This window comes from Pseudochaenichthys georgianus, chromosome 24 (assembly GCF_902827115.2).
Source record: "Pseudochaenichthys georgianus chromosome 24, fPseGeo1.2, whole genome shotgun sequence".
Lineage (NCBI taxonomy): Eukaryota > Metazoa > Chordata > Actinopteri > Perciformes > Channichthyidae > Pseudochaenichthys > Pseudochaenichthys georgianus.
Window position 1 is genome coordinate 33,492,037 of NC_047526.1, and position 13,572 is coordinate 33,505,608.

The window sequence follows — 13,572 nt, forward strand, 5'->3', positions numbered from 1 at the left end:
ATTATGGTGACATGAGAAAGATATTAAAAATGTTAATCATTAATTATAATATTATCTTATTAAATGTTAAATTAACTATTCATATTTGTATAAAAAAAGGTTCCTTGTTTTTCTACTTAAAGTCATTTCATATTATATAGTTGTTTGTATCATGATATGGACTTTTTTACATCTATTCATCTTAAAAAAGTAAATAAATCAATAAAGTAAGAGTAGAAAAATGACAAAATGAATGCAGCAGTAACACGAGGCGAAATTATAAATGTTTTTGGCAAACAGATAATTAATTCAATCGCTAAATAGATGCCATGGTTTCGTGTCTCCGCAGTTAAAAGCTCGTTAAGGCAGAGGTGGAGCTTTGGCCTCTGATTGGCTGGAGGGTGGCGTCAGGCTGGGTGTTTTTTGGGAGGAGGGAGGGTGAGGAGGGGGATCCTCTCAGTGCGCACAGCCGCGTGCAGTGCGTAAAGAGTGCGTAAAGTGCCGCACAGAGACCCTCTCCACGGCCGGGATTACCGCTTCCTCTCCGGCCGCTCAGACTCTCTCAATGACTCTCGGTTCTTCTCCGTGATTCTGTTCGCCATGAGCTGCCTGGATGTGATGTACCAAGTGTTTGGACCTCAGCCTTATTTCAGCTCCTACAGCCCCTATCACCACCAGGTATGGACCACTTATTGTTTATAAACTCTTTTTAAATAGCCCTAACATGCACCGTGGGCTTTTAATTATTGTTATCATGTACAGAAAACCTTATTTATAGGCGTTTAAATCCACAAATTACAACTTTATTGCGTGCAAATAGGAGACAAAACAGCTCATACCGACACAAACTATGGATTCTATATTTAGAAAACGTATTAACTCAGTCCTTAAGATCACTTTATATATAATAATATAGGGTAATAAGCACTTTAAAATCACGGCATTGACTGAAAGTGTGCGCAACTTGCGGAGAGGATCCAGTGCGTAAAGCTTCATGTTTGGAGCGATGTAAAACTTGTTGTGGGTTACATGTTCACTTTTTTGCATTTAAATAGATATCAATTACCTTCTTTACTCTTCTACTTCAAACTGCAGTGAACAGATTGTTTGTTCTTTCTATTTAAGCGGATTTTAGTTCGATAAAAGTGTAAAAAAAGAAGATTATTTATGAAGTATAAATCGCTGATGAGCTTTATTTAAGTCAAAACTGAAGGATATTATGCATCCATTATTTTGTATACTTGTTTTTAAAGACTTTTGTCGAGTTTAAACATTAATTATGTATTATATCCTCACTTTTCTATTGGTTTAAGGCCAAACACAATCCAGGATTTACAGCGTTATCTGCGTTAGACTTAATGTCCTGTATCGTTTTACAATGTTAAATGACCCATACTGTAATTAAGGGTTCAAATCAATGATCTGTCATCACGCCTTGACTCTTTTTCACAGCGTCGTTGCGAAATAATAAGATGAATTTCACTTTCTAAAACATTTGTTTCTGCTTCATGAACAGTTTGAGTGCAGCAGGTTTTTTCTCTCCAGACTTGTTAAAGGTCTTTTTCACTCTCTTAAAACCTCTCGGTCAACATCCAGGGCATATTTCACATAGTGCCAAAACTCACTTTGTCTGCCGCCGAAACAGACTCTGGATCAACCAGTCTGCCCACAATACACACTCGAGTTTTTAAATATATATATATATATATATATATATATATATATATACATCACTATGTATTAGCAGTATTTATACAACAATATATTTTTTCTTGGAGAACTTTGTCTAATGCATGTGTTATGATTATTATTTGTAAAGAAATTAAAGGTTGTTTGTCCTTTAACTGTAATTTGAATTAATATCATTTACAAATAGTTATTTTTCATCTTTATCTGTCATATAAGTAAATCAAAAAGGGGAAAAGTACGTAAAAAAAGTGTATTTTCAGCGAGTGCAGCAGTAATGACAAAAGTATTTGATAATATTTCGGTGTATATGTTAATGCTTCTAATAATAGGTCGATGTCTTTTAACTATTTTAATTGATTTCATTACCATATAGGTTTTTGCAACATGTTCTGTACTTGTGTGTTCCTCTATTCATCATATAAGTACAAATAAATAAAAGTAAGAGCTGACTAAGTTTTGTAGTCATTGTGTCTATCAGTAAAAGGTGCAAAGTTATAATATTTGAAAATAAATTGTACTCTAAATGATAATATACCTGTTTACTCCCATTCATAGTTATACATTAACACCCATTTGAGTTTTAGGTGTAATTGGTGCTCATTGTGAGAAAGCAAATTGTATCATTGTTTAAATGTCCTTAGGAGGACACATCATCATAATTCATGTCAGTTTGTACATAAATAGATGACACTGGCTTAGGTGGATTTATGTTCTACTACACACCTGTTGTCTCCTGAAACGGACATGTTTTTAACGAGGGTAAGAAGTCAAATGACACTTATTTGTTTAAGTCTTTATAGAAGTTAAAATGCCCCCCAAAAATGAATGCACATATGCAAAATGGGCGGTGGTGGCGAAGTCCATAGGCACTTGGCTACCGAGGTGTCCCTGAGCAAGGCACCGTTCCCCACACTGCTCCCCGGGCGGTGTACATAATGGCAGCCCACTGCCCCTAACACTAGGATGGGTCGAATGCAGAGAAACCGTTTCGTTACATAGTTCCTCGTAATGACAATAAGTGAATCTTCAAAATGATAGTTCATAAAAGGGACTTTAGATAAACAGCTTGCATAATGCACCGGCACGTAAAATAGTTGGACGTGCAGCTTACCTTGGTGTCTTAATGGTTGAATGCACTTATTGTAAGAAGCTTTTGCAAATCATTTGATTACATTTAGTTCATACACTGTGATCCATTCACACCCCTCCTATATGTTGCACATTTCTGGTCAACGCTAACTCTTCAAAATGTACACAGATTTCCAGTTTAACTTATAATACTACTCAGAGAATTTCATCATATTTTTACGTTACTTAGTTGCTTTGAATATTTATATTTTTGTAAACATTTCCATTTACATTCATGTTAAAATATGTTTTATAACTTGGTCCTTTTCTTCCAAATTCATTCCTCAAATGCACCGACGCAAATTCCTATTATGCTTAAACCTACTTGGCAATACATCTGATTCTTATTCATAAAAGTAAGTACACAGTAAGTTAAAAAAAGTGTATTTTCAGTGCAGCAGCAATGACATTCAAATGACTTACAAAAATACTACTATGAGAATATGTCTGTGTACTTGCATACATTTGTCTAATTCATATGATATGTATTATTATTTGCATATAATAAAAGGTTAATCAAAGGTTTCATGTAAGTAAGATGATACCTGCTTCAATCAGGAGAGACGGTTCTGATGGAAGAACACATATTTATTGCAAAGAATACACAACTGAATGTAATGGAGTTTTGGTGATTAGGCCCCGTTGAGCAGGAGTATCATTCGGGAGGGGAGAACCGACCCGATGAAACCCCCCGGGGTCTAGACCCTGGTGGTGGTGAATGGATAGTTGGGTTCGGTCTGAAGGGGAGGGGCTTAGCTTGACCCTGGTGGTGGTGAATGGATAGTTGGGTCGGTCTGAAGGGGAGGGGCTTAGCTTGACCCTGGTGGTGGTGAATGGATAGTTGGGGTCGGTCTGAAGGGGAGGGGCTTAGCTTGACCCTGGTGGTGGTGAATGGATGGTTGGGTTCGGTCTGAAGGGGAGGGGCTTAGCTTGACCCTGGTGGTGGTGAATGGATAGTTGGGTTCGGTCTGAAGGGGAGTGGCTTAGCTTGACCCTGGTGGTGGTGAATGGATAGTTGGGTTCGGTCTGAAGGGGAGGGGCTTAGCTTGACCCTGTATTCAGAGGGACAGAAGGTGCAAAGGGGTGGAGGAGGGTTGCGTCGAGTCACCTGAAATGACAACTGTTAGAGGGGAGAGCAGATTTAAAAGCTATGATAGGCTTGTGAGAATATAGCGAAATGATTGGTTAAGCTGGGGAGTGACGCTCCTGATCACTTATTGAGAGGAGAGAGAGTTGTAACATGGAAATAGTAAATTAATGAGTGGGGACGGTCTTCCTGGTTGAACTTGCACTGAGCTTCATTTGCCTATAAATCAGATTCTGATAAAAGTGTCAGGTCACTTAAGTAATTGCTGTTGCACATAATCTAAGCAAATTTTGTTAATTGTAATGCTGTGCACCCCTCTGTACATTTCTGCTCTTTAAAATCTGCAGCTTTCCACTTTAAATTCCAACAGTTCAAATATTTAATTTTCCAGAGCATTTTATCATTTTACTTAGTTTTTCCTAATATTTACAATGTTGTGAATATTTCTACTTAATTTGTAATGTTAAAATAGTTTTTATAACTCTATTTTATGATCTTTATCTTCCAAATTAATCCCGCTTACTCTGCGTTTGCACCAAAGCCCTGTAAAGCCCAAATATAGAAAAACATTAGAATGTCTTTTTTTGACCTTTCAGATGTTGTTGTAGCCTCTGGTGCAGAAATGAAATCAAATGTTTTACGTAAGACATAAGCTGCTCAAAATCTAATTTGATGAATGTATTCCACAATAACTAAATATGTACATGTTTTAGACATTGTAATAATCACAACAAAATTATTTTTTAGGCATTTTACTAAATCCAGTCCAATAAAACAAAGAGATGTTGCTCGTTTGAAGATTCGGAAATTGTGTATGCTCCAGAGGGACCTATAAACACATTTACTACCCAATAGCATTGTGAGGCTGAACAAAAGGACCTTTTGAACAAGTAAATGTAGTCTCTTTTTTAGGATAGCTTAAAGAGCCTGTGACACCATCCCAACAACTGTTGTGCAATGAAATATTGGGCTACTAGTAATCTCGAACCGTCAGTTTAAAAAAGAAAAAGCGATACCGTTCCGTTAAATATCAATAATTTCGAACATCGCGGGGAAATTCCTTCGACTCATTTTGAAGTTTTGGGGGAAGCCGGAAGTGACGTCAATGCGGGAACGCTTCGAGAGCCAAACACGGACAAAGTGTGTTGTCATGCGTAGAAATGGTGAATTACTGAGATTAGGCACGTTAATAACGTTTTAATGAAGTTGACTACAGTATATTCATATTTGTCAGTGCTTTCATGTCAATTCTGCGACATCCAGAAAATTGTCAACATTGAAGGCAGATTAATGGTTATCAAAGTACAAATATCCAAAATCAGTTCAGTAACGGTTTTCAAGGGGACAATATGTACTCAAATTGATGGGTTTGGATGATGGGGGAAAACCGTGTCACAGGCTCTTTAAAGTAATGTTGTAAAATAACAACCGGGGGCCTAACAGGGCTAAACCTACTTGGCAATAAATCGGATTCTTATTCTGATAGAAGTTTCCGCTAATTGAAATGTACTGTAATGTCTTTTTCAGAAACTGGCCTTGTACACCAAAATGCAAGACCCCCAGGACAGCCGCCTCGGCCCCCCGGCCATCAAGGAGGAGGACAAGGAGCTTCCTCCGGGCGCTGAGTACCTGAGCTCGCGCTGCGTCCTCTTCACTTACTTCCAGGGAGACATCAGCGCCGTGGTGGACGAACACTTCAGCCGAGCGCTCAGCCACGCACCTGCATACCCGGCCTCCAGCAGCCACAAGGCCGTAAGAGGTGTGTGTGTGTGTGTGTGTGTGTGTGTGTGTGTGTGTGTGTGTGTGTGTGTGTGTGTGTGTGTGTGCAACGGTTGTATTCCAGATCTGTTTGTGTTTAAAGTTTCAGATTTGTAGTATTGTGCATTTCATATGTCATTCATACTCCTAATTCAGGGCTAACATCACACATTTAATTTAAATAAAATAACCTTTGTTTTTATATTTTTATCTTTGTATATGTGTTGAGGGTTATATTTGGTTTATAAAGTGTGTTCATTATTATATAAAAAGGCACAAATGGATTTGCAGGTTTTTTGTATCGATTTAAAGAAGACATTTTTTAACAGAACAAGTCTTTACGTAACTCAACATGGACCACATTGAGCCTCCGTCAGCTGTTAATGTGTGTGTGTGTGTGTGTGTGTGTGTGTGTGTGTGTGTGTGTGTGTCTTTGCATGTATGAACCAATCAGAATCAGAATACCTTTATTCGTCCCACAGAGGGGACATGTACATTGTTACAGCAGAAAAGAGTCAAAGACAGCTCAATGTTAACTAAGCATGCATACAAACAGATTTAAAAAAAGAAATTATAATAAAAAAGTTACACATTTTACAAAATACACACCCTGTAACAGTTCTGAGGATTTAGCAGAAAGGTATATATTGCACAGTTATTAACGGCATATATATATATATATATATATATATATATATTGCACATAGTTGGTATTTAACAACAAGGGGTGTTATAGTCTGTGTTGTTGTGTGTGTGTGTGTGTGTGTGTGTGTGTGTGTGTGTGTGTGTGTGTGTGTGTGTGGTCTAGCATTACTATACTTGTGGGGACCTACATCTGTTTACATAGTCACGTGTGGGGACTCGCCTGCCTTATGGGGACAAAATGGAGGTCCCCATGAGGGGAATCATTCATTTTAGGGTGAAGACTTGGTTAGGGTTAGGGTTAGGTTTAGGCATGTGTTGGTTATGGTTAAGGTTACGATAAGTCTCCAGGAAATGCATGTAAGTCAATGTAATGTCCCCTGAAGTGATGTATACATGGTATGTGTGTGTGTGTGTGTGTGTGTGTGTGTGTGTGTGTGTGTGTGTGTGTGAATACGTATATCTGTTCATTTTAATTCATTTCTTATTTTATAATTTTTAATTTGTATCTTTGATTTTATCTTTAATTGTATTAATCTGTGCTGTCCTGTTTTTCATTGTTACCCTGTAGCTGCTAAAGTACTGAAATTCCCCACGGGGATTAATAACGGTGCATCTTATCTTATCTACGTTTCAAGTCCACCAGACTCAGGGACACTTTTATCCCACAGGCCATAAGACTGCTAAAAACCTGATCTCTGCTAAAGGCGGGCTAGGTAATTCACTTCAGATACACTTGTTATTATATTCCGTGGAATGCTCTTAACGTCCCGATAGCAATGAATATCTTAAATGCTTTGACAATAAATACATTAAAATATGTCATCTGTGGAAGCCGTGGCGCTGTAAAAAGCACGACCAATCATCTGAGCCGGCCCGGCTAAAGTAGCTGGATGGCCTACCTGCCTGTCAGCCTTCCATCGGGGCACAAACTTATCTCGTGCCCTCATTGGTCATGTGCGCGTACGTGTGTGTTGGAGGAGGGGCTCTGTGAGGAAGTCTGAAGGAAGTGGCAGATTTTTTCCAGCTGTGTATTTTCAAATTCCAGCGCACTCGAGCTAGTTTCTCCATTCTTACCTACCCCACCTTTAAGTGCCCCGATAAACATTCATCTGTTTGTCATCTCGCAATATACTTATTTATAGAAATAGTTATCCACGCAATATTTAATTTTGTCTTAATGTACATTCTTTTATTTCTGTTCTTGTTCACATCATATTTTATTGACATGGACAGCATATAGACTTTTTGCATTACTTTTTATTTTGTATGTTATTATATGTTGCATTGTTGGAGGAGCTCAGGTCAGACCATTTCTACACGGTAGCTTTGAGCACATGACAATAAAACCTTTGAAAAAAACCAACAAGTTTCAAGGCTTTTTGCACCGTGTAGAAATGTCAATGACGAACTGAAGTCACAGGCTCCTCCAACAATGCAACATGAATATATATAGGACATAGAACAAATACAACAGAATGTTTGGAGGTGTGCAAGTAAATACAAATAAAATAGAAATAGTGCAAGAAGAGTCTATATACAAGTAAATGGAATGATATATAGATAAATAATTTGCAAAATGCAATCAGATGGATGTTCTTTAAAAAGTTCAGGTGTTTAAAAGTCGTATTGCCTATAGTATTTAAGTGTTGTCCCTCAGTGGGAGTCTGACAGCGTGGAGAAAAGACACTGAAAGACCGTTTTGAGCATCAAAAGGGAAATCTATGAAATGCTTACATGTGTTTGGAAGTTCTTTTGTAGAAATGTGGTTTAATCCATTGTGTGTTTTATTCCTTTTGTCCTGGTTTTGATAGTGTGGGAATGAAGCTGTTCAAAGACAATATAATTTCCCCAGATTCAGTCACTTTGTCTTGGTCTCTGTACACTTCCATAAGGTAACGGGATTAATCATGGTGATGACAAGATTAAGGAGAACTTTTTAAAATTACAAAAAACGGTCAGTAATCAAAAATAATCACCAGTTAATGTGACAGTGCAAAGTCTAGATGTAATGACACTTAACCCTCCTGTTGTGTTCGGGTCAAATCTGACCGATTCACTACTTTCATCAACCTTTTAGTTTTACATTCGATTGCATTCAGGCTTCATGATATCCTTCACAGGAGACATTTGAACATATACAATGGCTGATCACACTTTCATTGCATTTTGGATGATTTAGTCAACTTTGTAACACCCATGGTGTTCGCGGTCAAAAATGAAAAGGAATTAGTAACCATCCGGATCAGATAAAACACACACAAACACACACACACACAGAACAATTTGACACATTTCCCGCTCTTATGTGCCCCTCCCCCCACATGGATCACACCTGGCACCCGCGATACATGTTCAGTGTCTGTTCTTTGTATATTTACTGCAGTTGTTCATGTGTGCCAGTAGTCTGATACAATATGTACAGTTGGAAAGGGTGTGACATGACATTTGGTGATGATTAATGTTTTTTGTGTTCATGTAATAGCAGTTAAAACAGGACACAAAGTAAGGGGGAAACGAAGACAATAGAAACAATCCTTGGAAATACTTTGAACTGTACAAAAACGTGCATCGGAAATCTCAACTTCATCAAGTGTTTCCATGGGGCTAGAATTTTGCCAGCCTCGGCTTGTGTTTATTCTACTGTCTGTTACTCCGTTGGCAGTTAGTCTCTCCCCTGACTTTGTGTTTGATTGAAATATAACGTTTAAACAAATAGTGAGTTTGTGTAAATAATGCCCGGCAAATATAGTATAACAATATGTCGAAATGCCTACATTGTTTTGTAAGTTGCTGTAAGGAGTATTCTTTTAAAGTAGGATACGATTTGATGTGTTTCTGGCAAAATCTGAATTGCGGTCGTTTGTTTTTTTTAGATGTTGGATCTTTTTTGCTTTCATTTTGGGGAATTGCTTTTCTCATAGTTTGCAGTGTTACACATTTTTTGTTAAATGTACATTTTATAGATTTTTGTGACGAGTGATATTTTTCTAACAATATCCGAGATGATTTCAATGTCCCAGTTTTACTTCTGTCTTGTATTGAAATCACACCGACACACTACTACAAGTCCCAGACTTTCAGATGAAGCATTAAAGGTCTCCTATCATGCATATGCACTTTTTAATGTCCTTTATACATGAATATGTGTCCCCGGTGTTTCAGGGAACTCAACCCTCTCTCTTTTCCTCCGTACCCACATCTCTAAAAACGGGGGTACAACGGAGCTGATCCAGATTTGCTGTCGATATGACGTAATAGTGATAGTTTTCTAACAGTACCTGTGTTTGCAGATGGATCATTCCCGATGAACCAGAGAAGCTTCCCTCCGTCCTTCTGGAACAGCTCCTACCAGCCGTCCTCCTCGCTGGGCAGTGCTCTCTCCTCTCCCCACTCAGAGCTCTCGTTCCCCGGGGACCCGTACGCCTCCTCCTCCTCCTCCCTGCACAGCCACCTCCACCAGCCCAGCCCCGACTCCTGGCACCCGTCCCACCACCACCACCATCACCACCACCACCCTTACTCACTAGGGGGCGCTATAGGCAGCCAGGGATCGGCGTACCCGCGTCCGGGGGTTCACGAGATGTACAGCACGGCGTTCGATCCTCGGTATGGATCCCTGTTGGTGCCGTCGGTGAGGAATCATCACCGCATGACGTCTGGCAGCTCGGTGCCCAGCGCCTCGCCCTGCGACCTGGGGGGGAAAGGAGAGTCAGGGACGAGTTCATGGAGCGGCGCTTTCACTGGAGCCGGAGCGGAGATCGGACTCAACATGGACACAGGTAATGTCAATGTTTCACATCAAACAACTGAAATGGGGTTTAAAAAAAAGCAAGAATAAACCTCAGGAAGAACAAAAGTGGATGTATTCCTCTTCCAGGACCAACATGTGCTATAGATTCACAGAGTATACAACAATAGAGAAACAGAATGGTATCATCCGTCAAACTTATGACAATTTGTTGGCTTTCCTCAAAGTGCTAAGCCAAGAGTTTTAGGTCAAATCAAACACCAAAGACTTCGGTAAAGAATCTGTCATGGCAGTCTTTTTATAACTTAATACAACATAAATAAGGCCTGTGGTTTTAGGGGGTATATAGAGGTGTTATCAAGCCTTGAGCTTTTTCTTTGTCAGCAAACATCTAAAACCCATAAGACTAGTATGTTGGTCTTGGACAATGGTTCTTCACCTGTTCTCAACTCCTTATATACTTATTCTCCTGATTAAGAATACCAAAATTGTACAAAACAATCTTTGCCTGAAGTTCTCTCAACAATCCCATCTCTTGCATATTCCATTTGAATAGTTAATACATTACAACCCTATTAACGTTGAGCTGTCAAGTCAGAATCGAGACCAGGTGCTGCTAATGGAAATTACAAGTATTGATCATAACAAGATAACCGCACAGTCAGCTATTTTATGATTTGAAAGTATAACACAATCTTCTCAACCAGGTGTCGATTCATTAAAATGATCGGAGCCTATTGTGCGGTCATTACATCTTCAACAAACGTGAAAACCACCATTGGAAACGGGCAAAAGTTGAGTGAGATGCATCTTCACTCTTTAACATTGCTTGATTGGGTCCACACCTGTCTGCTAAATGTTCAACCCTACTCATTAGTGTTGAAGTGCTTGAATAAAAGCAGCGTTAAAGACATTCGGTACGACCACGTAGCAAAGTAACCCCTTGAATACCAGATTTAAATGAGGATTTCTTTCCCCCGCCTCAGATCGGCTTACCACAAGTGGTTTGAACCAACAAACTGACTGTCAGTCAGCACCTTAACACCAGCTGTCAACTTCCTTTTCTGTTGCCGTCTTTGCTTTCATCCCCTCTCTGCCTCGGGCAATTCCTCCTGCTTTTATCAACATGACATGAGCGCTTCTTTTTTCTAATCTCCCTTTTCTTTTTTCCTTCCACTGCCTTTTTCTGTGTCCTCCTTTCTATCCCTTTACTCTCTCAGGTCTTCAGGCACAGGATAAGAGCAAAGATTTGTATTGGTTTTAGAGCCTGCTCAGACTCTTCCTCCCCCTCCCCTGCTTGACTTCTTTCCTTCACTCCTTTGTTGCTCTTCTGATATTATGGGACAGAGAAATTGACAATCTTTCAGACGGCCGTTTTGTGCTGTAACTGCTTCTGGTCTACTTGCAGCTCGGTATTACGGAGGACTTTGCAGCAGCAGCAGCTAATTGTGGATACAAAACGAGCGTGGAAACAAAAGTGGACTCACGGAGGAACGAGAGAAACTGATCTTGACGGATGTGCACAAAGACAAGACTCTTTGTGCCCCTGTAATAGGCAAGGACAACATTCCTAAACTGGAAAAAGACTGGGGACGGACGGACAGAGACATGTGTTGTCAAAAAACTCCAAAGACAAGCGCCTGAAGGACTTGGCAGGACTTGCCTCACTGGGACAACTGGGCAACAGACACTGGGAGAGTTGTGGCTGGAGGAAAGGCCGTGTTGGTGTTGAGAAAGGCCGCACAGCAAGAATTTGGCAAAAAAAGTCCAAACACTCTGGTTTACATGGAGTATTGGTTCAATGTCAGTATTTTATGGCACTGTAAAAGTTAAATTAAACAGTTTTGACTGATTACGAAATATATTTAAGTAATGATTTCACAAGGTGTTTGTCGAAGTGACAGCTGCAAACGATTGAGCGTATTAAATCAAAATGAAGTGTGCTCAGAAATGTCAGACGAAACTGCGTATGAAATGTATTTATAAGTGTGCGGTCGGTGAACACAATTGCCTCGCAAACCATCAATGCACGAAAGAAATGGAGGGGATTGTGGCAGCTGCAAAAGATCCAGGAAGACAGACAAATAATCATTACATGTTCCCTTTGTGAAGATCAATTGGCAGAAGCAAAGTACAATTTTGACGCTGTTTGTGGCGAGACTGCTTGTATAGGAAAAGGACATATTTGGATTTTAGCATGGATTTGCAAGTTAAATAACAACTATGGGAACATCTTTGATAATTGAGTTAACTATTTCAATTTAAGATAACTCAAGGAAAAAGTCACTGTAATTATTGCTAGACAAACAATTAATTGACAACAATTTTGATAAACAATCACTTTCATCAGGCACCAAATGTTATGCTGCTTTTTATCTATTTTATATAATTTAAATCTAGGTTTTGCTCTGTCGATCTTAGAAAACAATTTAAAGACGTCCTCATAGGCTTTTTTTAAACAGTTTATACATTCAATTAATCCATTAATTAAAAATAGATTCTTGATTAGTTGAAGCCAGTTTAAATAAATACTGCTTGTTTTAGGGGTTTTTCACCAAAGAAAACAACCTATTTCCACGAGAAATAGATAGTCTCTCAGGTGTTTAAAAACGTTCTTTCTGGTTTTATTTCTTTTGAATACGCTTGAAAAACACTGGAGCAGCTGAAAATCAAATATCAATGTTATATTTGAAGTAAAATGTTTTTCCCCACATAACCTTTAACATATAAATGAACATTTTTGATGCTAACTGAAGTACCCACCATGACATTTTAACAGTTACCTGCAGACTATACTGCGCTTCTCTGTTTGTCTGGGACATTTCTGAAACGTTATTTTATGGAGTAAGCGGATATTTAAAAAAAACATCACCATGCCTGTGTCAACAAAAGAAAATGTAAACTTCACACCCGTGGCTGCTGAGAGGGAGAAGAGGGGAAGGGCTGCTCCGATGAATGAGGGGAACGACGGCTATTTGAAGCCACTCGACTCTTTCTCTCCCTGCTCCCATGCAGCTGTCATCGACAACTGCTCTTCAACTCAGTGAGCACACACACACACACACACACACACACACACACACACACACACACACACACACACACACACACACACACACACACACACACACACACACACACACACACACACACACACACACACACACACACACACACACACGACACACACACACACACACACACACACACACACACACACACACACACACACACACACACACACACACACACACACACACACACACACACACACACACACACACACACACACACACACACACACACACACACACACACACACACACACACACACACACCATGTACACATCACTTCAGGGAACATTACATTGACTTACATGCATTTCCTGGAGACTTATCCTAACCTTAACCGTAACCAACACATGCCTAACCCGAACCCTAACCCTTACCCTAATTCTAAACCTAACCAAGTCTTCACCCTAAAATTAATGATTGCCCTTATGGGGACCTCCATTTTGTCCCCATAAGGGAAGCCAGT

At 39.5% G+C, this 13,572-nt stretch overlaps 1 protein-coding gene across 3 annotated transcripts; it reads left to right on the forward strand.

The window, feature by feature from the left end:
* Window positions 1–429: 429 nt before the first annotated feature.
* vgll2a (vestigial-like family member 2a) lies at window positions 430–11,894 on the forward strand. Of its 3 annotated transcripts, none has more exons than XM_034075450.1 (4): window positions 430–657; window positions 5,411–5,642; window positions 9,577–10,065; window positions 11,255–11,894. In XM_034075450.1, the coding sequence occupies exons 1-4, from the start codon at window positions 580–582 to the stop codon at window positions 11,296–11,298; spliced, it is 843 nt and encodes a 280-aa protein (XP_033931341.1). In that variant the 5' UTR covers window positions 430–579; the 3' UTR covers window positions 11,299–11,894. The 3 variants fall into 3 exon arrangements, with proteins under 3 accessions (XP_033931341.1, XP_033931342.1, XP_033931343.1); XM_034075451.1 differs by having other exon boundaries at window positions 11,443–11,894; XM_034075452.1 differs by lacking the exon at window positions 11,255–11,894 and adding an exon at window positions 10,742–11,248.
* The last annotated feature ends 1,678 nt before the right edge of the window (window positions 11,895–13,572 follow it).